The sequence below is a fragment of the Xiphophorus couchianus genome, chromosome 2 (genome assembly GCF_001444195.1).
Source record: "Xiphophorus couchianus chromosome 2, X_couchianus-1.0, whole genome shotgun sequence".
In the NCBI taxonomy this organism is placed as follows: domain Eukaryota; kingdom Metazoa; phylum Chordata; class Actinopteri; order Cyprinodontiformes; family Poeciliidae; genus Xiphophorus; species Xiphophorus couchianus.
The window spans coordinates 32,585,122-32,609,699 of record NC_040229.1 but is presented as its reverse complement, the minus strand read 5'-3'; the positions used below and the strand labels follow the sequence as shown (position 1 = coordinate 32,609,699).

The following is a 24,578-nucleotide window of genomic DNA, read 5'->3' as shown; positions in this document are numbered from 1 at the left end:
TTAGATTTTAAATGTTTTGCGAGCCCGTTGAATTTCTGCTGCAGGGTCTGGAACTCTTCTGTCATTGTTTTATAGAGATGATCTTGCTCAGCTTTCAGTTTGTTGATTTTCTCAAGGTCTTTCTTCGCTCTCTCAGAACTGGCTTCTCTTTCACAATCTAGCTCTTTCTTGTATGTTTCTACTTGGGCTTTAAGTCCAGAAACATCTCTATCATACTTCCCGTCGAGTTCTTCATATGAACGTTTGACCTGGTCCAATTCGTCCTGCAAACTTTTTTCGCTGCTTTGCAAAAATTTGATCTCTTTTGACATTTTTTGAATCATATCTTCCTTTTCAGCTCTTCGATTTTCAAGGAGCTGTTGTACCTCACTATCCCTCTCTTCACAAAATGTTTGTATCCCAGCCTCCTGCCTCACCAGAGCAATGTCAGCTTCATACTTAGAGCAAAGCTCCTCGTAAGAAGTCTGGAGTTTATCCAGTTCTTCTTGGAGGGCTTTACCTTTCTCTTTTTCAGCCTGGATTTCTGATGAAAATGCTTCCTGGCTGAGGAGATGGGCCGTCTTTAAATCTACAAAGTCTTGTTGCAGCATCTTCTTATTCTTATATCTCACATCGTTGTGCACCTTGGAAGCAAGGATCGCAGCGCTGACAGCTGCTGGATCACTAAGCCTCTCTACTCTCTCGAGTTCCCTCTTTGACTCTTTGGACTTGTTGATGAACACCTCTTTGATAGCTTTCTGCCTTTTTAACTGGAGTTTCGTTTCTTCCAGCTCTTCTTCCATGTGGGCCAGTCGTTGGTTATCTTCAAACCTTTGGGCTCTCTCTATTTCCAAAAAAGCACGCAGCCTTTGGATTTCCTCGTGTAAAACATTCGGGTGCACAGGAGGGAACCTGCCTTGGGAGTTGTGCTGGAATCCCCTTCTCATCTGGGGTCCCATATTTCCATTGTGGTATCTTGGGTTTTGATGAAACATTTTCCCTTAAATAGTTCTCTAAAATCTGTCGGTTTCTAAATTACCTGAACGGTATTTGAAAGAGCTTTGAGTATGTCTGAACTGGTCAGCGATATAGCAAGCAATGAAAGATATGCAGAATTGTGTTCTGTACATATATGTCTAGTTGATGACATCACAGAGACTGCCTCACTAGTGACATCACAGAATCTTCTTCTGCTGGTGGTGTTACATCATCTCACCAGTAAATTTCATGCTTTTTATTCTTGTTTATATTCAAAATAGTCTGATTCACTTGTTTTTTTCCACCATATGTGATCATTTCTTTTGAACATTTTTCAATATCTATTCATTAGAAAGTTAATTTAGCTTGTTTAGTCAAACATTTATTTTCTTGTTCTTGTGTCAGCAAACATTGGAAAAAGAGAGTTGGAAAGAAAATTTGTAATAAGTAGATGAGGTCGGGAAAGTATGTTTCTTTTATCAAACATTTATTGCTTTTGTAGTTTTTGGGGGTTTTTTGCTTTATATACATATATTGATGTGGGAAGAGGTAACATTTTGCTAAGTTAATGCCATGAGTAGAAATAAATATATAAATATAAAATCCTTTAATAAAATGAAAATGACAATAACTAATTAAAATAATAATAATAAAACAATTGAACTAGTCGGGGCTGAGCACAAATAAAGTTGCAAGATTTACCCATGAGAAAACCAGGGATCTCAAACCCATCCCACCATGCTTGACCACCACAAACTCAATGTGTGCCACAGTAAATGTTAAGCCTAGGTCATTTTCAGACCTATGCAAATGCATGATTTTTGTTTGTATGCCCTCATATTTAGGTCCTCTCTTCCATGATCTACCATCTTGGATGGTAGATGAAGACAAACCAAGATCAACTGACCGACCAGCAGGCGGCGGTAGTGTACCAACTTGTTGTGTGGGAAGAAAACAACATGGTGAAGAAGAAGAATATCTGCAACGTGCTGCTGTTGTGGTTAGATGCTATAGCCAGAGTCTTACTTTCTCTGTTTTTACTGTAGTCGACATTTTTTCGCATTTGGGTCAGTACATAGTTCACACAAGAACTATCTTGTTGCAGACACATTTAACCCCAGAATATTCTAACATATTTGACTGACTGTTACAAAGGTTATTGGCATTTGTTCCTTGATTTCCTGGTTCCTGGAAAAGTTTCAGATCCCTTCACAGATGTTGAAGTCTGGAGAATCGTTTTAAACACTTTGGGACCTTCATGTGCTTCCTTAGCCACTCCTTTGTTGCTTTGTTTGGGGCAATACTAACAGGACTCATCCTTAGTTTCTTGGGCACATAACCAGTTCTCTAATTATTTTATAAAATATATTTTATTGTTGCATGCAGTTTTGGTTCATTTTTTGTTAGCAAATGTTAAAAATCTGTTAAGGCATGTTGCACCGTAGCCCTCTCAATGAACATAACCAAGTTATATTTCGCAGGAGTTTGAACTGAACTTGTTATTAATTTGCTGAAAGAAGACAAGTTTTTATTTTCTGAAGTTTATGGTTTTGGTTCTTCAGTGAAATTTAAAGTTTTACAGTTTTTTTTTTTTTTCACAGGGTTTCAGAAAGTCACAGCTGATGAAACCCAACAAATGGTTGAGTGTGAATAAAGTAGAACTAGTTTGGAGCTAAATACTCCAAACTAGTGTGATGCCCACTGGTGTGTGCCCACAATAGGAAAAAAAAGGAGCATGCATTTCTTAAATGTTTATGGGGTTATTGATAAGTAGCTATTTTATTTGTTGTTAACAGGGATTAATGACGATGGGTGTAGTAGCGGTGTTTCACCAGTAGGTGGCGCGTGGAGACTCTGAGCTGCCTGTTGCTCTGCCGTTTCTCATAAGTTGAGAGAAATGGGAGTAACGCAGACTGCGTCTGACATAGAATAGAATAGAAGTACTTTATTCATCCCAGCAGGGAAATTACTTCACAGTTACAGCATAGACACAATAACAACTACCACTGAGTAGTAGTTGTAGATAAAATAAAATATAAAATGCTATAAATTGTAAAATATGGAATGCTGTTAATATAAAAAGCAACTTAAGAGCAGTCCTTGCAAAGATTTTAAAAAATGCAGATATGTATATGTAAATATATGTACAGCAAGTGTGCCATAGTGCAGTTGTGCAAAATCGGACTGATTAGTGCAGAACAATGATTTAGCTTTTATTGTACAGTGAGATGGCATGTGGCAGGAAGGATTTCCTGTATCTGTCCCTACGACAGCGGAGCTGGAGCAGCCTATGTGAGAAGGTGCTCCGCTGTCTGTCCACTATGTGGTGGAGAGGGTGCTGTTTATTGTCCATAATAGACAGAACCTTCTTCAGTGTCCTCCTCTCACCACAGTTTCCAGGGACTCCAGCCTTAGTCCCAGTACAGAGCCAGCTTTCCTGATGATTTTGTCCATCATGCTGTTTTTCAGGTGAGAATAACCTTTAAGTTTATTTTAATAAAGTACTTTTTTAATTATTCGGTATTGTTCGAGAAATGTTTAGGGAAATGCGTCAATGTGTGAAAGATATTGGAAGAGTTTTGTTGTGTTTTGGAGCCAACAGCGGCCAGAGGAAGTAGCCAACATGCCGTGATGCTAGTTGGTTAGCACACTGTAGCGGCGGATAATAGCGGGTTCGGTAGAATTACTAACAATAACCGCTTGTAAAGGAAGTTGGAATATACATAGGCCTGTCACGATAGCAAATTTTGCTGAACGATTAATTGTCTCAAAAATTATTGCGATAAACGATAATATTGTTTGAAGACCTTTTTACACTGATTTAATGGAAATGACGTAATAATGCATGTGATTTCCTGCCAAAGATAGATACACTTTATTTTCAAAAGAATATTTAACACTGGAACTGATAAACAAAATAAACAAAACAACCAAAAACAAAAATAAAATGGATTCTCAGTCTCCATTAACAAAAAACACACTTGAAAAAAACCCTAAAGAACATAAAGTAAAAGGGGAAATAAATACTGCATTCAACCAAAAGAGTGCAGATTATGAAGTCTGTATATTATGTTGCCCTTCAGTAATACTTAGATTTAAATAGAGAAGATGGGCACATCGACTACCTGATGCAATAGTTCACACTACATGATTTTTTGCTCCTATTTTTCCCCTTACAACAATCTTAGAACGTTGGTCTTTCTAAGATTGTGTGGTGTGTTATGGTAGATCATTGTTGCCGCTCTGATCCAAATCAGGGTGTTTTCCCCGACTGGGAGCTTAACGCAGCCTGTTGAATGTGACAGGTAGCCAATCAGAAAGCACGGATTCTCCTCCGTGCTTTCTGAGGGGAAATTACAGAGGGGAATCCCAAACAGCTGACACAGGGCAACCCAGATGATATGTGGAAACAACATTAATGTTTATTCAACATGCAAAGAATATAGAAATGACAAGGGGAGGAGTTGGAGCGAAATTGCTACGGCAGTTGATAAACCCGGTAACTTTTCAGCTGTTCTTCATTAACGTGATGTAAATAGGTTCTAATGATTTTCATTCGGTCAGGACTTTACGCTGACACTAGCCACATGCATTGCAGGTAGATTGTAGTAAAGCATTGATTAATGCCTGGTTTTAAAATTAGTTCACTGGACTTGTAGCCATTATTTTGTGCCCATTGTTGGACACCACATGGCAGGAACGAACCCAATCGAACCGTTAAACCTAGGATTTCTGTCGGCTAATGTGTGGTCTGTCAGGTTTTGAAAATGGGCCGACAATCAGCCGACAGCTCTAAGATCGTGTTGTGTGCGCTGGGCTTTACACTAAGGAAACGAGGAAGGGAAGGTCAGTGGAGAGCACCGGAGTTGAGCCTTTTTTCATTCAGTGTCATTAACAGAAAGAGAAAAAGGCCGGTAGAGACGATAATGCCGATAATTAAAATGACGTCGATAGTTTTAATTTATCGTACGATTGATTGATTTACCGTTTATCGCGACAGGCCTACTTTAAGTCATTTAAAAACATACCACGCCTTCATCATTCTACCACTTCCTGTTGCCTTATCCATCTCTTCCTCTAGTAGTAACACCAGGTTATTGATCATGTGACTCGTGTGATGCAAAAAATGTTTCCATTTTAGTACTGCAAAATACACTAATTTCGATAAACCACCTCATCCTAGCGCAAAAACGTCTTATGGAAAAGGATTTTGTGAAACTGCCAGGCTTCCGTTAAGCGAATTCAACTTCGTAATTTGCGCAATTTTAAGGTCAATGGAAAAGCAGCAACTATTTACTCCTATTTCTCTTTGTTGCTACACAAAAGCCAGGAAAGTGAATCCACCTCTCTGCTTTCCACCGTGGCTTGCTCCTCCTTCCTGATGGTGTCTTCCATTTTGCTGAGCTTCTTCCTCTCCTGAGCCAGCTGCTCTGCTTCATATTCAAGCTGAGCGTTCAAGCGGGCCTGCTGACTTTCGAACTCCAGCCTTCGGGGAGAGATATGTGAATCTTGAATCCACAGTGTGAACGATCTTCAATACAAAAGGGCTCTTCAGAGGGGTGAACCAGGGGCCAAATTGAAATATCTAATGCAGTAAGAATTTTTTATTTTTTTTTAAATTTCAGATCATCGACCAATTTTAATCTTAAAGAGTCAATTCAAAAAGAGTTTTTAAATGATTTCACTTATTAAAAAAGTATTTAAAGCAAAAGCTCCTTCAACATAAATGGTTATAGAGCCCTTCACTCAACAACTGCCAAATATTTTCATTTCAGCCACTTTGACTTTGAAGTGTAATTTTTTCTGATAAACTGTCTAAACAGGTTATTTAGGGTTCTATCTTTGAGTTTCTGTGTGTATTTTAATATTTTTGTGTAAATGCTTCATCTCTACTCTTAAATTGACCTCTGACCTTGATGTGTTCTTTTAGCCTACTTCCTGTTGGAGAGGTTTTGTTTAAATGACTTCTGGATCATATAGTTCCAACAGTAATTGGACTTCTGTTTGCTTAAAATCAATGAAAAGTGGGATAGTGGGAGATATTTCATGACTAAAAATGAGGAAGACAATTACTTTGACACATAAGATCAAGTTTGGCTGGATTTATACATTAAATTATTATTTTTAGACTGATTTTTATGTCTACTCCAGCTCTTATTGCCAGATCTTAACATCAATTTGATGAAAAACAGGAGAAACCTTTAAAGGGAAGAGTTCTTCTGTCTTATTTCATCATAATTGTCACTAAACCTACCAGATTAGCCAGATTAAACTTCATACATACAACAATGTAAACACACATGTGTTTTACCGTTTCTTGTCGAGCTCTGCCTTCTGTTTTAAGTGTTCCTGCTCAAACTCTCTAATGGTTTCCACGCCGATCTTAGCGCAGAAGTCCGCAAACACCATGTCATCGATCTAAAAACACAACATGCACACATCCAGTTAAACAACTATGACATGATCCCAAGCACAATTACCTTCCCTACGCAAGCTATGAATAGGATAGAATAATAGGATAGAGCCAATCTCAAGAAGAATAGTTATGTGTGAAAAATTACAGATTTTCCATATTCAAAATCTTTGAAAGTAAATGCAGCTTGGGAAGCCAGAACTTCTATTTGAGATGTGATTGGCTGGCCTTTGCAAAATAGCCAATCCAGAAGCTGCACTTATTTTCCTTGAGGCTGATTGGCTGAACCCTCAAGAGTGGAAATAAGGAAGACTCTAGATGTTATCCCCTTAACTGGCAATACCAAAATCACCAAAACGCCTGAAAAGGTGTGTGAACTATTAAAACAGGGAGTAAAAGTTTCTAAACGGAGTTTCAAAAGTTAGTAAATGTGAAAACCAGCAGTCCACTGTACACAAAACACAACTACAAATGAGGTAAAAAAAAATTTTTTTAAAAACTCGACTGAAACTAAAAATAAAGTCCTGTCAGTTCCTTGTATTCTTTTTCCAGTAGGGCTGAACCAATTAATCGCGATTAATCGATTGTTGAATTAATCCTCAACTTAGTAATTGATTAATCGTTAGACTCAAAAATAGGCACTTGCTGAAAACACATTCAGAACAGTCATTGAGCCAAAACTGTACTATATATATATAAAACACACAAAAAAAACAGGTTTTGGCCAAAAATTCTCAAGTGGAGTTTTATTTACTAAAGTAATGCTATGTTGTTGCATTTTAGGCAATAAAATGTTTATTTTCTCATTTAGGAAAGGAATCAAATTATTTGAATCTTTTAATGTATTTCTAGTACAGCAAACAATAAGTTTAAGTGTTTAAATAAATAAAAAAAATCTATAGAGTGTGCCATTTTGTATACAATTAATCGTTAGTTGCTCACTTAAAACCCAGTACTTCCAGAGTAAAGTAACCTAAAATGTTTTCTTTTATAAATGTAAATGTGTTTGTCTCAAAGCCGTGTACAGGTGTTGGAGAGGCTGCACCTGATCGATCTGTTCTCTAATCCTCTTCATCTCTGCATCTTTCGCTTTGAGATCCTCCTGCTGCATCTCGATCTGACACTCAAGGTTTGATAGTTCGCTCTCCAGACGGGAGATCTCCTGAAACCCGTCAGAGGCACAAAATTGACATCAACACGTTTGATCTGAAGTGACTGGAGAGGAGAATCTTTCAGCATCTCTATTCTAATTTTACAATTCTATAAGCTTCCACACTGTATCAAATCAGTTTATATCAAAACAAAAGTACATCTGTGCATAAAATTCTGAAAGTGTAACCAGAGTTAAGTTAGCTTAACTGTCTGCCTTTTGCTTGAATAAAAAATATGCCTTGCTCAGCATTGTCTTGCTGAGCAAGGCAGCGCACTAACCTGAGAGGTAAAGATAATACAGGCTAATATTATTGCACCGCCTATGATTGTGCACTAACCAGAGGGGAGCATTAAGGCTTTTATTTTGACATTTTCAGTAAGCTTCATTTTAAATGGCCACACTAATCCCATGTGTAACAATGGTTGGATAAAATCAGTTATAAAATGCCCAAAACACAAGTAATTCTAAAGGCAGGTCATTCCTCCTCTGCAGTAACTGACAGTTCTGCCATGTTGTAGTTCTGCCGTAGTTAGAACAATGATGCGTTTTTGTAGTCCTAATCAGCTGCTCTGCCCTGCTCTTTGTTCTGTTGCTATGGTAATGAAGCATTCTATCTGTTTGACTGAAAAAAGCAATCCGAACAACTCCTTTTCGTTCGGGAGCCATGATACATATTCGAAAACCGTTTGAAGCGTATTAAAGGGCTATTTGTCGTCTCCGATAGTCCCGCGATTCATATCTCTACCTCACTCACATTGTTAACAGCGATGAGAGAAAGATAGTGTGTGCGGAGGTCTGAAATTTTTCAGAAATACATGGAAGTGAATCAGGGAGAGCGTCAGTTTACCCTGGCACATGATTTCGCTCTGAAGCACCTTGACAGAAAACCGTAAGCCCTAGCAAAATTTCGAAAACATTTTACTGGAGCAGGCATGCGTATCAATGTCATGACCAAGTTTGATGCCGATATTTGTGGGCGTGACAGCGATTTCAAAATTGTTTTGGGGTCAAAAATTCACTTCATTTCACATTCTAACGGAGCGGCAGTTGGTGTCAGTTACACTCTGCGTTTCGGCAGTTGGAAATTTTGCTCGTTTTTCGCTTTTTAAGTCGCCATCATAACTCTGAATACCACTACAAGTAATAGCTCCCCTCCCGGCATCGGGCCGCACGTTTTGATACGACTTTTGTGGGTGGGCATGCAATGGTACGAGCCGCATTAACGGCCGCGGAAGAATAATAAATAAAGAGGCGTTCTATTGGGTGTAGAACAATAGGCGCCTGCCATGCAATGCATGCTCTTCTTATGCATTGCTATGGGCAGGCCCCAATTATCCATAATAGATACGGTGGACGTGTAATGTGATATGCAGCACACTTGCAAATAGGAGCAGCAAAGGTGTACGACTTAATTTTAAAATCAATGTTTGAGCATTTTGAATTGATTCAGAATGATCTGGACTAGGAATTGCGATTCTCTATAGAATCCGTTTTTTTCTGCACCTCTAGAAGTGAACAAGAAGGTGAACAAACAGCAGATGTGTGTCCAGCTGTCAGATAAGAGACCTGACAGCAGCTCTGTGCTCCTACCGCTTGGCACTTGGGGATGGTTTTACTCCGGAGGACCTCCAGATCCATCCGGGTGTATTTCAGACGGGTCTGGGCTCCCTGAGACTCAGCCAAGATCTGATTTAAATTAGCCTCCTTCCTTTTCAGTCTCGACAAGTCCTGAAGAAGAAGAAGTCAGATTAACGATAATTCTGAAGAGCAGCAGCAAGGGGAGACAAACGAGGTGAAAGCATTTCATTTGATTTATTTAGTTGACTGACGCGCATCTCGTTCATCAGCCGGTCCCTGTGTTCCTTCAGACGGCGCACGTCCTTCTCCTCCCAGCAGCGAGCTTTGGTGCGCAGGTCGCTGGAGCCTCCGGAGATAACGCCGGACGTTTTGAACAGCGTCCCATCCAGGGTGACAGTCTGCAGCCCATACCGGCGATTAGCACATATTCTTAAGGAACAGCGGCGACGTGTCATGAAACGAGCTCCGCGTCGGGCTTACTCTGACTCGGTCGGGTCTGTCGAAGGCCACGCTGCGGGCCTCTCTCATGGTCTCACACACCAAGGCGTTGCCGCAGACGTACTGCACCACTTTCCACAGCTGAGCGCTGCCGGCGTTCACCTGCACCACGTCCACCACCATCTTGACTCCTGGAATCTCCCTCAGGCGCTCGTTCAGGGGATTCACCTGAATGCCAGGGGGAGCGTGGGTCAGGGTTCATCTGCTTTTCCCACAGTCAAATTCAAACACTTAAAGCTTTTTCTCCTTTTACTTTAGAGATAAAAACAATAGAAAGGAACTAAAATTTTAGTCTGATTTTACTTTAGACAGTGAGAAAACATGGTGTCTGTCGTTTTATTAGTTTTCCAAATTTAGGCTTTAATCAAATGTTATGTATCACTTTATTACAAAACTGTGCAATCTGAATATCAATATCCAGGATCTGTAGTCCTAGAAATGTTCTTTAGTTGATAGAAGACTGACTTTATGTGACTCTAAAAGTTCAGTTCTGAGTCCATCACTTTTATAGCTCAACGGTGCAAAAACACAACATCTTACCAAGTATTTTGTTTATTCCTTAGTGTAAATATCTTAGTGTACTTGAAATAAGACAAAACTTACTCAAAAGTAACTTTTCAGCACAATATAGGAGCTTGTTTTATGTCAATAATTGCTTAATAGTGATGAAAATACTAATTATACGTTAAATAATCTGCCAGTGGAACTAGGACTGCACTAAATGTCTTGTTGCATTGCCAGATTATTGGCAGAAATCGAGGACTTTCCAACCCTTGAAACCTGGAAACTGAAGCATTTTCAGGAATTTCAAACAGCCGTACGAACGGCAACTTCTGTCACTTCGGTAAGCGCCAGAAGTGTGAGTTTCTGTACTACTGCTGTTGGCCTGTTTGTAGGGAAACGACGTGACGTACAAGCAGGTAGTCAACGGGCAGGAAGGTCTCAGGCTCGGCCCGCTGCTCCTTGAGGAAAGAGATGCAGTCGCGGGCGACCTTCTCAGACGACACTACGATAGCGTTCATGTATCTGCCGAACACTTTGGTCACGGCCAGCTGGTACTTCTTGTGGACTGGGCTGCACAGGTCAGACAGGCGCCCAAACTGAAACAGCACAAAGCGGTCAAATAGTTTGCGACAAACCGGACCACTGCGGGGTTTGTTTTACTGCCTTTGTGGTTTTGTTCTTACGACCGTCTGAGGGTAGAGTCTGTGGAGTTTCTCCAGCAGCTCCCGGCGCTGCTGCTGCCTCTTGCTCTCGTGGCTGTCCAGCCGAGCGCTCCTCAGCTCCTCCATCACCTGGTCCAACTCCTGCTTCACCTCCTCACCACGCTGGGTCACATGCTGAAGCTCTGCAGTCAGGCTCTGCTGCCGCTCATCAAGATCTTCAAGCGACTTCCTGGGTCAAAAGTTACTGTGTTGCATTTTCCTTCTAGTTACATAAAATCAAACTTTCTCAGAATATAAAAAATGATTGAAATTCTGTTTTAGAGGCCAAATATATTTGACCTACTTGCATTTCTGGGTGTACTCCTCTAGTTTCTCTGCTCTACTCATGAATTCTTCCAGGTGAGTTTGGTTGTTTCTGATGGCAACCTGCAAAATATGATGTTTCAGTCGAAGCACAGAGTATTTAACGGACATATTTCCCAGAGATTTATGACCATGCAGCTATCGTCAAAACATCATAGAGCTCTTACGACGTGGAAAAATAAAGCGCACCTCTATCTCCTTCTTTCTGCGCTGGTCAAAAACCACCTTTTCACTGTCTGCTCTCACTTCCCAGTGCAGCTTGTCGGCCTGCTGGCAGAGGACAGCGCCCTGCTTCTGGGCAAGCACCTTCAGCTCCTTGTACTGATGCAGCTGGAACACAGAACATGGTGGTTTTAGACTACATTATTATCACTGATAATAACGAGTGATGATAATCATTATTATCACTCATTATCACTCCTGGATACCATCTCCAGTTCCACGATATCTGCAGGTTTCAGCAAGTCAAATTTAAGACCTTACTAGACCAATTCTGATGCCATCTTCAATGGAATTTAAGACAAAATAAACTACAAATATAGTTGGTGGTTGGGGATCTGGTCTGAGGTCTGTTTGTGGCTCTTGGCAGCACACTGCATGTCTCTCTAAAGCCTTATTTACCCCCATAATGCTAAGATTAAAAGTTTTTCTTGCATCAAATGCACCTACCCCTGTATGTGACCAGCAAGGAATTTGAAAAATATTAAACTTTTGTCATTCCGTGTGTTGGGTTTCACTCTAAGTGGCTCTATTATCGTTTGTTCCTCCCCAATGATAGATGTAAAAAAGCTAACGAGCAAGAGTATACTAGCAGCTAGTTAGCAACTGTGACATCATCAACTGTCTTGAGTCAAACTGAAATGAAGATGTATGCACACATCTTTTCAAACTTTTGCCTCACAGAAAATATTTTAGATATTAGATATAAAGATAGGTTTGTGAGTAGCGTAACAAAACAAAACCAACATTTTGGATTTAAACAATGAACTGGATAAGAACTCAGATGTATGCAAGCTTTGCTATGTGGAGGAGAAATATTGTGGAAACACAATTACCCACTGTTGTGGGTTGCCGAAGCCTTTTAACGAAACACGAGACGCAAACGCAGTCTGTGCCTTCCCAAGGCAAAGGCAGCTCGAGAAGGGGTTTAAAACTCAAAATTCTATGCAAGTCCATAAACTAATGAAGGCTGATGACACATTAATCTGCAAGGACATGAAGCTGTACGCTGTGGTTGAAAATGACGCTTTCAACTGTTTTATGAATGCAGGAATAGGGTTTTAGTTTCTTGAAAAAAAAAGGTTGAAATGTGTTCTTGCGAATTAATGTAGTTATTCTTGTATTGTTTACATGGAAGTTATACAATAAATACATTTTCTTCATACATGTGTCTAAAGTTTCAAACCTTTATTTTTCTAAAATTCTTTACTATTTGAAACTTAAAAGTGAATATTCCCAACATGACTTTATGAACGGTGTTTGCACACCGGCTCATGCATGGTTACCTGATCCTCATCCAGACTGATGTCTCTCCCCCTCGCCACTCCTTCCTGGGTCTGCTTCTCGTACCTCCTCCAGGCCCTCTGGAGCTCGGCCACTTCCTGCCGACCCTCCTCCAGCTGCTGCTCTTTGGCAGCCAGCGCCCGCCTCTTCTTCTTCACAGCTTCGCAGATCTCTTCGGCCTTCTTCACGTGATGGGACGTGTTCACCTTGGCTTTGATGTACTGCGACCTGGACTGAATCAGGACTTGCTCCTCACCGCTTCGCCACAAGGAAGGTAGCAGAGAAGATTAATCGTACACAAAGACAAAACATGATTTTAATCAAAGCTGTAAAAAAAAACAACTTTTTAATGCTGTCGGGACAAACACACCGGATCTCCTTCCCCATGTGCTGCACCTCTCTAGTGCGGCGTCCATGTTCTTTTTTGTGGGTTTTGACGTTCTGCTCCGCAGCACCTAACTCCCGGTTCATTTCCGCTGCGATCTCCTTCCTCCCTCTCAGGGTGTCACTGATGGCATCGATGCCCTTCTCATTGTGATAAAGCTCAAAAAGACTCAGTTGCAGACGTTTCTCGTTCAGGTCATCCACCAACTCCTGGTATTTCTGGGCCTGAAATTTGGGATGTGCCAGTTAAGAGACCAATTATGAAGGAAACATTTCCAATTTTTAGTGAAGAATTTGGGTGACATTATTCGAGAAAGCCACAACTCACCAGGTGTCAAGATACACATTTAGATTAAGAACAAAATTGATCTTTTCAGTCCCTTTTTTTCTACTTTTACACTATAAAAATGTAGCTTCAACTAGAAAAATTAATCTGGTTTCACCAACTCTAATTTCAGTTTTTACGACTTTTTTTTAAAAGACCTTTAAGTATGGAATTCAAGATGTGTGTCTCCACAGAAATATACAAACTTTGTCCAGTCAACAGCCAATAAATTTGCCAGTTGACACAAAACGAGCTAGCTAATTAGCTAGCAAGAGAATATTAGCACCTGATTAGCAGTAGCCTCAACCGTCTTTAGTCAAAGAACGCAGTGAAGATGTCTGTTCTAACTTTTTGCCTGACAGAAAAGTCCCACAAAATTGAAGACCCATGATTAGCATATTAATGGCCAACCTACTTTATTTAGTTTAAGTTATTTCAAGACTCTAATTTTAGACAAATTAATTTAAGATTTTTTTAATGACACCCCGTAAATAAATGTAGCACAACTACATCATACAGGAAACTTATTTTGTTTTCAGGTTATTAGCTTGGAGGTGAAATAGTTGCTAATTTTACAAACTAAAAGTTATTCACCTCGACTTTTTCCAGGGACACCTGTTTCCGTTCCACAGTGGCCGATTTTTTCTTGTTGAAGTGAAACTGTGTGTCCTCCTTGGCCTTCATCAGAGCTTCTTTTTTCGTCTTATATTCTGCAGCATACTGCTTGGACTGACAGATGCACTCCAACATCTTAGTCCTCTCCTTTGGATCCTTCAAAGCTATGGCCTCCACCACCCCCTACAGAGAAACATGGTGAATTACATCTTTACTTTCTCCACTATTTCTATTTCGTGCCACTTTTTGTCCCGTTTCTCTTAATTTAGCCTTTTACATATTCAGCTTTCAACTGTTACCATTCGTAAAGACGTATGTAATGATTAGACCATTAAAATATCACTATCCTGAATTAGGTCAGGGATGAAAATTCAATGTTTGGAAAAGAAAAGAAAAAGAATGAAATTACAATGTTAGAACATCTTAACATCTTACCTGGAACACCACACAGTTCTGAGCTTTGGTCACGATGCCAATCTTTTCAAGCTCCTCGATGTATTTAGCATGCGAGACATGAGATCCATTAATATGATATGCAGAAGAGTCCCCTGGAAATATGAAAAAAACAAGTGAAGGATACTTTATGGCACTCTTATCTATCCATAACGATGAAGGGGGCAGGACGTGTGCAATCTCAGAAGTGTACAAAATGTAACTATTTATCAAAAGCAAAATGGGTTTAATCAAAGCCGTTCAGGACTAAAATTTCATATTTTTTTTAGATAAAGTGTAAGGTTGAATCAAAATTAAGATCTTTTTTCTGTCCAAAGAAATCGTTTAGCAGTGCTAACAAACCCTCTCAATAGTTATATAAGGAAAATGATCAGATACAAATTAAACTCATATCACCTGGTCATGTTGTTAACAGGAAGTGGAATTGATCAAAAACTTTAGTCATCACAACTGTTTATCAAAAATCTATAAAACAGTGCTCATTGGTTAGTCAAATGTAGCTATGCTATTTTTAAAATGTGCTTTTTTCATAATAAAATTTGACAGTCCTTAGGAGTTGTATTTTGTTTTTATTCATTCAACTGGGCATTATACCACACTTTAAATTTCTCTTTTTTTTTGGTCACTGAAATAAAAATGCCAAGTTTTAGTGTGTCACTTTACTTTTACCTGCTGTTCTTTGTGGGTTAATTTATACAGTTACTGTGCATTACCTATGATGGAGAAGAACTGGAAGAGTGTCTTTTACACCTATTCTATTCTTTATAAAATGACTGTTCTGTTATGGGCACTTTCCGAAAAGTGTCAGCACTAATGCAATTTCTTTGAACGAAACGTCCTATTCTTCAGAATGCCTAAACTGACTTACTGCACTAACCTGTTATTGTACGAGAAAAGACCGTCTCTATCTCGTCGTCATTCAAGAAGCGCAGCGCCACACGCGCGGTGTCGGACACCGGCTTACCGACGTGGGCTCCGTGGACCAGGTCCCGCAGGTGCTTCACCCGGAGAGAGGCGACCCTCTCGCCTATGGCGAAGCTCAGGGCATCCATCACATTGGATTTACCTATAAGCGTTTTTACATACTTAAAACAATTACAATATCTCAATAACATAATAGTACACAGCCAAAATGGCCACCGAGTTAACATTAGAAAAGAATAAAAAGAATGGTCGGTTAACAAGTTCCGCTAGCATATTTATTTCCTCTCTAAATTATATTTGGAGTTCTTTCAACTCCAAGGCTCTACTGTAATTTGGTTATATGTTATCTTCATACTTAGTGCATTAACATCACGTTTTATCGTAATAAACTGAGCAGGCCAACATAAAACTTAACACAAGTTCGACATCAGTTTAAACAAGCTAGCAGTTTGCTAGCTGACGCAGTTTGTACCTTGCTAGCTAACAAGAAGGTTAGCAAAGTATTTAAAGGCTCACTTACCGGATCCATTTGTGCCTATAATACAATTAAATCGCATAAAAGGTCCAATGACTTGCTTCCCACGCCACGACTTGAAGTTTTCGATATCAATTTGTTTGAGATAACCCATGTTGGTCCACGGTGCATCCAGCTGCGCAACAACTTTCTGAAGAAGACGGAGTTTCAGAGGCGGGAAAACAAACATACCTTTCAAAAAACACTGTAATTACACAAGTTAAGCTTCTAAAGTTATGGAAAGCTTCTATACCGTATGCACTCCTCTTGCAAATACCGTAATAGGCTCTTTACTTTTTAAATATATTTGTTTTAGTCACTAAAAGACATGTCTCAATATAATTCACTTTTTAAAGGCAAAAATAATCAGTTGAGGTCTAACAGTAATTTTACAAGAGATAAGAGAATATGCACGGCATTCATGGAAAGAGTATATTTCTCAGTCTTTGTTTAGATTTGAAGAAAACAGACCATACTCTTTCCCTTGGTTATTTTGTTTATATTTCCTTCTGATTCATATAAAGCATTTTGAATTGCCTTGTTGCTGAAAATGTGCTATATAAAATTTCCTTCTCATGTCTGAAATAATTCAATTGCTGAGTATTATCACTCTGTAATTAAAGGAAACGCCTTTATTGGCTCTCCTTAGCTTTTCATAATCACTGATCCTCTTTTTTTCTCACATTCCCACTAATATCTTTCATTTTTTGTTTGTTTCTTAGCAATGACTTTTATTGCCTTCATGTCTGACCCATACCTTTGTCACTTGGTCCCATATAGTGAACATCAACAAATGTTTGAAGGAAAAAAATGAAGATGTCAAGAAGACATTTAGAGGTCTTTTATTTCTTCTAAATGTCGTCATGAACATTCATCCAGTCTACTTCAAACTTGGCAGATATGTTGCTGGGGACCAAGGGGAGTGTAATTCAAAGTTTAAAATACCTCTGTGTCCACAATAATTCAAATAATACTGAAGGCTTTGACCCAAAGCCCTAAACCTTGACTTGCGTCCATCCTACTTGTGCCATAAACCCAATAACAAATGTGTTAAATACAACCTTAAAACACAAAGACACAACAGACACTGAGACAAAATGTAGCTTTATTGGTCCCAGAATCAATAGCCCACTAATATGGGTGGTCATGAACATACTCCATGATGTGCTTCAGGGCTAACCAAGTTTCTGAGGCAGTGGGGATAATCTGATCGGCAGGAAGAATGAAACCATAGCGACCGGTGTCCCTCAGCTCAAAGGCAAAAGAGTATTTGATGCCCACATCATAGGACCAGTCAATGCTCCCACCACTGGCTTGATCTGAGAAGAGAAGAAGAAGAAGATGGCAAACATGATCATACATTAGTAGTAGGGTTTGAAATGTTGCTCTGAGGTAGAGTGTTACTTACAGATGATGGTGCAGATGTTTCCAACCTTGTATGTGGTGCCGTAGAGGGACGTGAGCTTCTGCACTGCAGCACGGCCAACAGAGTCCTGTGTGCAAAAGTACAATTGCGTAAAGTACTGGCCAGAAACAATGGAGGTCTTATAAGACGTAATATGATTTTTTTTTTCTGTGCTACTACACTGAAGTTAAGGTGGTGGTTAAGTGGAGTAAACTTTTAGCTTTTGCAACAGCCAATGAGACTGTACATTCCTGTGCTTTTTCAGGTCTTGTAAAGACTTAAGATCAGTTGACAGGTGAAGAGATACAACTGGCAACCTCAAACATTTGTTTGACTACCTTAAAAATAATATTTTCGACTTAAAGGTGTAAGTTCAAGGTTTATTTTCAGTGTTCCCTCTCCTGGATTACTCTATAGAATAATTTCATACCAGCTCAGCCTGATCAGCGGCGCTCCTGCAGGTGTAGCCGTAGGGGTACATCAGGAGCTGGGAGTAGGCGTGGACGGAGATGAAGGACTTGAAGTTGCCGTGGCTCTGGATCAGGTTCACAATGTTCTTCACCTCGATCTCAGAGTGAGCAGAGGAGCCTTGATAGGTTTCAGAGCAGGGATTGGTACTGGCACCGGGGCCTGGACACAAAAGTTTGGATGGAAACATGCATGGAAATTAGCCTCTTGGCTATAATCTTAAATATTTACATGCTAACATTCATTAATATGTATTGTCCCATTTTTTAAATAATTGATCTGGACTGAAAACAGATCCTGGTTATGTTGAAGGAATTCACGGATGTTGCTGTAGCTGAAAATCACTGACCACCAAATCCTGCATCCCAGTTCCTGTTGGGATCGACTCCGACACACACAGAGCCTGAGTTTGGAGAACGCGTCTTACGCCACATCCGGTCCTGTAAATCACAGCACCAGTCAGTGTGTATCCTCATTTCCTCTTTGGATGTCAACTTAAAAATATAGCTATAGAGTCCATCCATTTTCTTCCGTTTTATCCGGGATCGGGTCGTGAGGGTAGAGGCTTAAGTGTATAGAGTATTTTATTAAATTCTTTATAGGGGCAGTATTATGTATTTTCCAGGCATATAGTACCATTTTATAGCACAATCAAGTAACTATGGTTCCTCCAATTGTTATAAAAATATTGTGTATATCAAATACGACTTAAAAGAAATTTGGCTTTGTAATTTAATGCTTTGAAATTGGGCTTCTGTCTCTTTAAGAAACTCCTGCTCTTTATGAAACTCCACCTCCAGGTAGTCATCACCACAAGGCTCCTCTATTAACCCTTTATAAACATTTTAACCAACATTTCACTGAAAAGTAGTTTGTACAATGAGCTCAGTAGATGCACAGTTCCACCAAGTGTTTGCTAGTTGCCTAGTCTGAAGGAGCTGAGTGGTAGAGTCATGGTGGAGGGAAGCTTGGAAGCTTCGAAACTGCAGCTCAGAGGAGGAACTTCATCCTGGAAGGTGGGGTTAGGTCCACATAGGAGTTTTGCCTAGCTGAATGGTTGCCAAGGGAGATTAAAAGATTTCTCAAATATGCATGGAAGAATCAAGGCAACACTCCAGGTACCTTTTCGATGAGGGAATAACATGATATAAAACTTTAAAAAGTCAATTCTATGTAATAGTGCCCCTCTTATTTAAAAAGATTGAGAAAAGGGAGAGGTACGACTGCAGCTGTGGGAACACTCAATCTAAATTCTAACAGGAAAACAGTAATTTGAAGCAGTGGTGGTTTCTTACACTGGTGTGGGAGAAAACATAGCCATCAGGGTTGGCCACAATAAGCATGTAAATGTCCATGGTTTTCAGAACGGCGATCAGAGAGGCATCAGTATCATAATCAGTGGCGATCTGGGTGAGAGCACAATGTACTGATTTAACACAATTATTCATAAACACACCACATAGATCAGGCAAGACTTATAGAGACTCACGTATCGTCAATGGCGTTTTGTACCTTGTTGGCTGTCCACACTCCAGTGGCCTGAGACACCCACTCCCTGGAGTGAATACCCAAGTCCATCCAGATAGCAGGGCGATTGGTGCCTCCAGTGCTGAACTAAATACAAAGTTAGCAAACACGTTGATTTGAAGGAAGTTATGGTACAGGGTGCCTGCGCAAGCTAATTGTGTTGTCTAATGAAACCAAAGCCAACAGTTTCCCTACCTTGAGAACGTACATGGGTCTGTTCTCATAAGATCGGCCGATTTCCAACTTAGTCACCAGATTTGGGTGCTGATCCACCAGCGTGTCCATCCAGCTGTAGATCTGTATGGAGATGGATCAAAACCTAAGACCAAGAAAAACATGTAGCCTGTTTGATAGCACACAAAGACAGGTAAGTCAATCTTTACAATCAGGAATAAAATGACAACAAAGGGGGTGAAAATAAATAGTAAATGTTTGTTTTTTTTGTTTGCAGTGTGAAGGCAAATTCTCCATATACCAATGATCTCAAAATCCAGTCCTCAATGGCCGGTATCCTGCAACTTTGAGATGTCTCTCTGGTTCAGCACACTTGATTACAAATTTAGCCCATTAGCAGAGCTCTGTAGAGTTTGACTGTGCTAGGGAAGCAGCTTCACCATTTAATCTACCTGGGTAGGACAAGGGACACATCTGAAAGTTGTAGGACACTGGTCCTTGAAGACTGGTGTTTGAGAATGCTGACCTGAAGTGATAGACAAGAAGAACATTTATCAAAGAAGGAGGAGAAAGGCCCATGGCAACGCAGAAGGAGCTAGCTCAGATGGGAGAACTTGTTGACTGGACAGCGATAGGTTCACTCAACAAATCTGACCGTTTTGGAATGTTGGTAAGAAGAAAGCCATTGTTGAAACAACGCCACACAAAGTCCAGGTTGTAGTTTTCCTCAAGCCATGTAGGGAACACAGTAAAGAGGCGCTCTGGTCACATGAGATTAAACGTTAACCTACATGCAAAATGCCGTGTGTGGCTAACACTGCCTGACACTGAACACACAAACCGAACAGTAAAACATGATAGTGGTCACATTGGTTTTTGCTTCTTTTTAAAGGGAGACAAGAGTGATGTACATGACAAAATGCGAAAAGAAGTGTGGCACAAAACTAATTGTTATTACATTGTAGCAAGTGATGTCAAATTACCAGCACAGTTTCCATGGTCACAGTCATCTATTTAGAGCACAGGTGTCAAACTCCAGTCCTTAAGGGCCGGTGTCCTGCAGGTTTTAGAGGTGCCACATGTACAAAACACGGGAATAAAATGGCTTAATTACCTCTTCCTTGTGTAGATAAGTTATCCAGAGCTTTGCTAATGACCTAATTATTCTATTCAGAGGTCCTGCAATCGACCCTTGAGGACTGGAGTTTGACACCCCTGATCTAGAAGAAACCTTTCAGCAACAGCTCCAGCTGTAAAACTTTTCCACTCCTTCACATCGTGGAGACATGAGTCATCGATTGCAGTTCACAATCGTGAATTTGGAGTTTATTTCAGCCAGAATAAATAAATAAATGATTTGCCGATGTGTGAGTCGTACCGTCTCCAGAGGATGATAGGCTCCAAAGTTGAAGTCCCTGGTGTTGTGCTGCCTGATATGGTTCTCTCTCATCTCAGCTTTCTCCTGATCGAGCAGCTCCTGAATGTTCAAGGAAGACGATGCTAAGCTCACACCTGACTTCATTTCACCCTCCGAGTCAACCAGTAAACCTCTGAGGAATACCAACCTGGACGTCGTCAATCATGACAGTGAAAGGGATGCTGTGGGCGTTCAGGTACTCCTTCAGAGCACCAAGGTGGCTGCGGGGCACTCGGACGTCAACGGGAAGCTCTGTGGACACCGGGTGGCGCCAGAAGTCCAGCTGGAATCAGAGAGTCAGTGGGAAGGAGATGATTGACACCTGTAGTTTGAGCTCAGCAGCTTAGGTTGATTTACAGATCTCCCGTTTTTCCATTTTAAGTGTGGTTAGGAGGGAGTGCTTTATGGAGCTAAATTAGGGCCGTAAAGTTTGTTCAAAAGAAAAAGAAATTTGAAACTGAAAAAAAAGAATGTGAAAAAAATATTTAAAACTACATTTCAGATTCAAGGGTTTTTCTTTTCAGTCTGAATTTTTATGTTCTTTTGAACAAACTTTATGACAGACAAATACCAGATGAGCCATTCAGAAAATCCTCATACTCTCATGCACAAGTAATAGATAATTACTTAATTAAGCTAAAAAAAAAAAAAAAAAAAGACAGTAAAAGCTTATCTGTAAATTAAAGGTGAAGCATAAAAAAGTCAAACATGCAGCTAAGAGAGGCTAAATGTGGATGACTGTGCTGGACCGTGTGAAATGTGTGTGTAGTGTGTGTTTACATACATTCCATTTTTCCTCAGACTCCAGAATCTGCAGCAGCTTGATCTGTTCCTCCGATTGAGCGTCGACTCTGATGACCTGGTCACTGAAACGCATCTGATCCAGTCAATTTCATGTCTTCTTAAATGGTTGCCTCATGGCAAATCAACAGTAGGTGAGCAAGTTGACTATTGATTACCAATAAATAACTGTTCAACACATCACTGTAGATATGCTGCTATACATTTAGGCTAGTAGAGGACAAACTGAACACCTTTTCCTCACTTTTCTTCTACTGCTCTACAATCCAGAAGGGTGACCTACCTAAAGAGCCCTCCACTCAGCTCCTTCAGACGAGCCAGCAGCAATTAGCAAACACCCAGCGACACTGCGTAGATGCTGAACTCATTATACCAGCTACTTCTCAGTGCAATACAGGCAAAAATGTTGTTAAAGGATTAATAGAGGAGCCATGCTGTGATGACTTCTTGAAGGCGGAGTTGCAAAAAGACCAGGAACTTAAAGAGACAGAGGCCCAATTTCAAGGTGTTAAATTACAAGGTCAAATTTTCTTTTAAGTTGATATATATAGCTTTTTTCTTTTTTTACAACCGAAGTTGTATAGTTATTTGGTTGTGCTATAAAGTGATTCTATGTGGATGGAAAATATTTAATACTGCATCCTTGAAACAGTCTTCAGGAACATGTGTCAAATGCAAGGCCCAGGGGCCAAATGCAGCCTAGATTTTCATGTGGCCCTCTAGACTCCAGACGCCAGTGTGAAAAGATGTTTGATATAATTTAATTTTAAGAACTATTTACAGGATGTTGATTCAGCTATTTCTTAATATTTTAACAGTTTGTTAATGAGTTTTATAAATACATTCTGTTCACAGCTAAATTAATGCCAAAACAAACTCCACTGCTGGTTTCAAACGTCAAACTCACCCAGTGAAGAGCCTCTCAGATCTGGCTACAGACACAAGCACCAGCAGAAACCAAAAACCTTTCATCCTGTCTGGACCGTTCAGACTGTGAGGCAACGGCTCATCTGAACTCTATTTATCACAGTGGTTCAGGTGGTCTGTTCCCACGTAAAAAAAAAAACTGAAACAGGTACACCTGTCGGTCACACTTATCTGCCTGGAAAACAGAAAAAAGAACATGCTGATGAAGCAAAGGGTTATTTGTTCACTGCCCAGCTGCAGATAGAGCCAAGTTACCCGAAGTCATTTGCCAGGTTTGAAAGTTTATTTATTTTACTCTTCTCAAAGAAACAAGCATATGAAAAGCCACAAAGAAATCAGGAATAAATCTGGCATTAATATGGGGAGAACAAATCCTCCCATATGCAAGCATCAAAGCTGATTGTGAACAGGATATACTATAAAGAAAACTATAGCTTTGACAGCGAGCATTTCAAGTTTTAATAGCGAAGGTGTGAAATCGTGCACTCAGATTCAATATGATCTTGACTTTTGGCAATTCAATTCCTCCATACATCAGGTTAATTTTGGTCAGCAGTAGTTTTGCTATTGGAACTCTTCCATAGAACCCCTTTTTGCTTTTTTTTTTTACTCTAAATGTCACATATATCAAATAAGACTTAAAAGAAATTTGACTTATTAATTTAACACCTTGAAATTGGGCCTGCGTTTCTTTAAAAACTCCGCCTTCAGAGAAGTAGCTTGTACAATGAGCTCAGCAGATGTGCAGTTTCATCAGGGGTTGGCCAATTGCTGCTGGCTAGTCTGAAGGAGCAGCGTGAGGAAGAGCTGCTCTGAGGTGGAAGCTTGGGAGCTGCAGCTCAGAGTATGAGCGTCGTCCTCGAAGGCAAAGCTAGGTCCAAGCGTTATGCACATCTGAATTGTTGCCATAGAGATTAAAGGATTTCTTAAGCATGCATGAAAGAATCAAGGCAACACTCCATGTTTTTTTTTCATGAGGGAATGACATTATAACAAGATATAAAGCTAATAAGTCAATTTTGTATAATACTGCCCCTTTAAGAATTTAAAACGTCACCACTCCCAACAAATTAAATCGTTACATTCCTGCTGGTATTTGCACAGTTGTACTCATTCTGAATATCCTTTCTGTTGCTATATATATATTTTAAACTGGTTGCGGCTGTGAAGCGGTCCAGGTTTTCAAGGGCAACACAGTTGGGTGATTCCTGGGCAGGGTAGCGGAGGCTGCGTTGGAGGGCAGACAGGTAAGTTTTGAGCGTGGAGGAAGAAAGAGGAGCGATCTGACCGCCAGCTGGGGAAAAACTCCGATAACTGCTTGCGACCTGGTTGAGGAGATGACTGTTGGGCTCGGGCAACCAGTGAGTAAATTCCACGGTGTCACGAGGAGTGGAAATCCAAAAGGCCAGAGCTAGGTCTTCACAAAGAAAATGCTCAGTGTCGCGAGGAAAACACCTGAGAGAGGAAAGGACAAGGAGAAATTACTCTAGGTATCTATCAGAGAACCAAATCACAGAGAGTCAACATAGAGAGGCTCGAGGTACCATCACTGGCAAACACTCAGGCGCTGAAGTGCAGGCAGTCCACTCCTCTTAAGCATCAGGATGATTAGAAGATGAACAACAGGTGCGCTGAACCACGGGCACACCCATCCCTCAGTGCAGCCTCTGGCGCCCTCTGGTGGATGGAATGGGGAACCACCAACAGCAGGGAGAACAGAACACAAACAGGAACCAAACGCCGGTTCCCAACAATTGTCTCAGGTTCCCAACTGTAGTTTTATCCCCCCCCCCCCCCCCTTTGTGCTGTGCAGTGATGTCTTTTCCTTTCTGCATCACAATGACACGGTCTGTCAACAGAATACAGTAAATGCATAAATATGAATCTTGTCCAGTCCTTTGTTGTTGATCTTCCACATTTACAATTTACAAAACTTGTCATCAAAACTTTAGAAATAGTTTCCAACAGTGCACTGTTATATTCACAGCATGACTTTGCCAGAAAATGACTTAG

The 24,578-nt window shown here is 40.3% G+C and overlaps 2 protein-coding genes across 2 annotated transcripts in view; both read right to left on the bottom strand.

Moving 5' to 3' along the window:
- smc1b (structural maintenance of chromosomes 1B) overlaps positions 1-16,763 on the bottom strand; it is a 30,729-nt gene extending 13,966 nt beyond the window's left edge. Inside the window, exons 1-16 of the mRNA XM_028045174.1 lie at positions 15,853-16,763; positions 15,286-15,474; positions 14,391-14,503; positions 13,935-14,138; positions 13,002-13,240; positions 12,634-12,889; positions 11,318-11,458; positions 11,109-11,191; positions 10,787-10,994; positions 10,514-10,699; positions 9,582-9,767; positions 9,353-9,499; positions 9,114-9,251; positions 7,416-7,532; positions 6,269-6,375; positions 5,302-5,443 (exon numbers count right to left, since the gene is read on the bottom strand). Of these exons, the coding sequence (XP_027900975.1) occupies positions 5,302-5,443; positions 6,269-6,375; positions 7,416-7,532; positions 9,114-9,251; positions 9,353-9,499; positions 9,582-9,767; positions 10,514-10,699; positions 10,787-10,994; positions 11,109-11,191; positions 11,318-11,458; positions 12,634-12,889; positions 13,002-13,240; positions 13,935-14,138; positions 14,391-14,503; positions 15,286-15,474; positions 15,853-16,036 (2,640 nt within the window). The 5' untranslated portion in view covers positions 16,037-16,763. The remainder of the gene's footprint in view (positions 1-5,301; positions 5,444-6,268; positions 6,376-7,415; positions 7,533-9,113; positions 9,252-9,352; positions 9,500-9,581; positions 9,768-10,513; positions 10,700-10,786; positions 10,995-11,108; positions 11,192-11,317; positions 11,459-12,633; positions 12,890-13,001; positions 13,241-13,934; positions 14,139-14,390; positions 14,504-15,285; positions 15,475-15,852) is intronic.
- A 168-nt stretch (positions 16,764-16,931) lies between these two features.
- LOC114161692 (carboxypeptidase A1-like) lies at positions 16,932-22,674 on the bottom strand. Its single transcript, XM_028045186.1, has 11 exons — positions 22,546-22,674; positions 21,622-21,703; positions 20,986-21,120; positions 20,799-20,897; positions 19,442-19,543; positions 19,232-19,333; positions 19,015-19,125; positions 18,069-18,159; positions 17,682-17,881; positions 17,255-17,339; positions 16,932-17,165 (listed from the first exon to the last, which is right to left on the bottom strand). Exons 1-11 carry the CDS (start codon positions 22,608-22,610, stop codon positions 16,978-16,980), a joined length of 1,260 nt encoding a protein of 419 aa, XP_027900987.1. The 5' UTR covers positions 22,611-22,674; the 3' UTR covers positions 16,932-16,977.
- Between the last annotated feature and the right edge of the window lie 1,904 nt (positions 22,675-24,578).

Coding starts and splice junctions, on each gene's coding strand:
- LOC114161692 (XM_028045186.1), bottom strand. CDS start 22,610: ATGAAAGGTTTTTGGTTTCTGCTGGTGCTTGTGTCTGTAGCCAGATCT. Junction 21,704..22,545: donor TCTGAGAGGCTCTTCACTGG/GTGAGTTTGACG, acceptor GATGCGTTTCAG/TGACCAGGTCATCAGAGTCG. Junction 19,544..20,798: donor CCTATCATCCTCTGGAGACG/GTACGACTCACA, acceptor ATCTCCATACAG/ATCTACAGCTGGATGGACAC.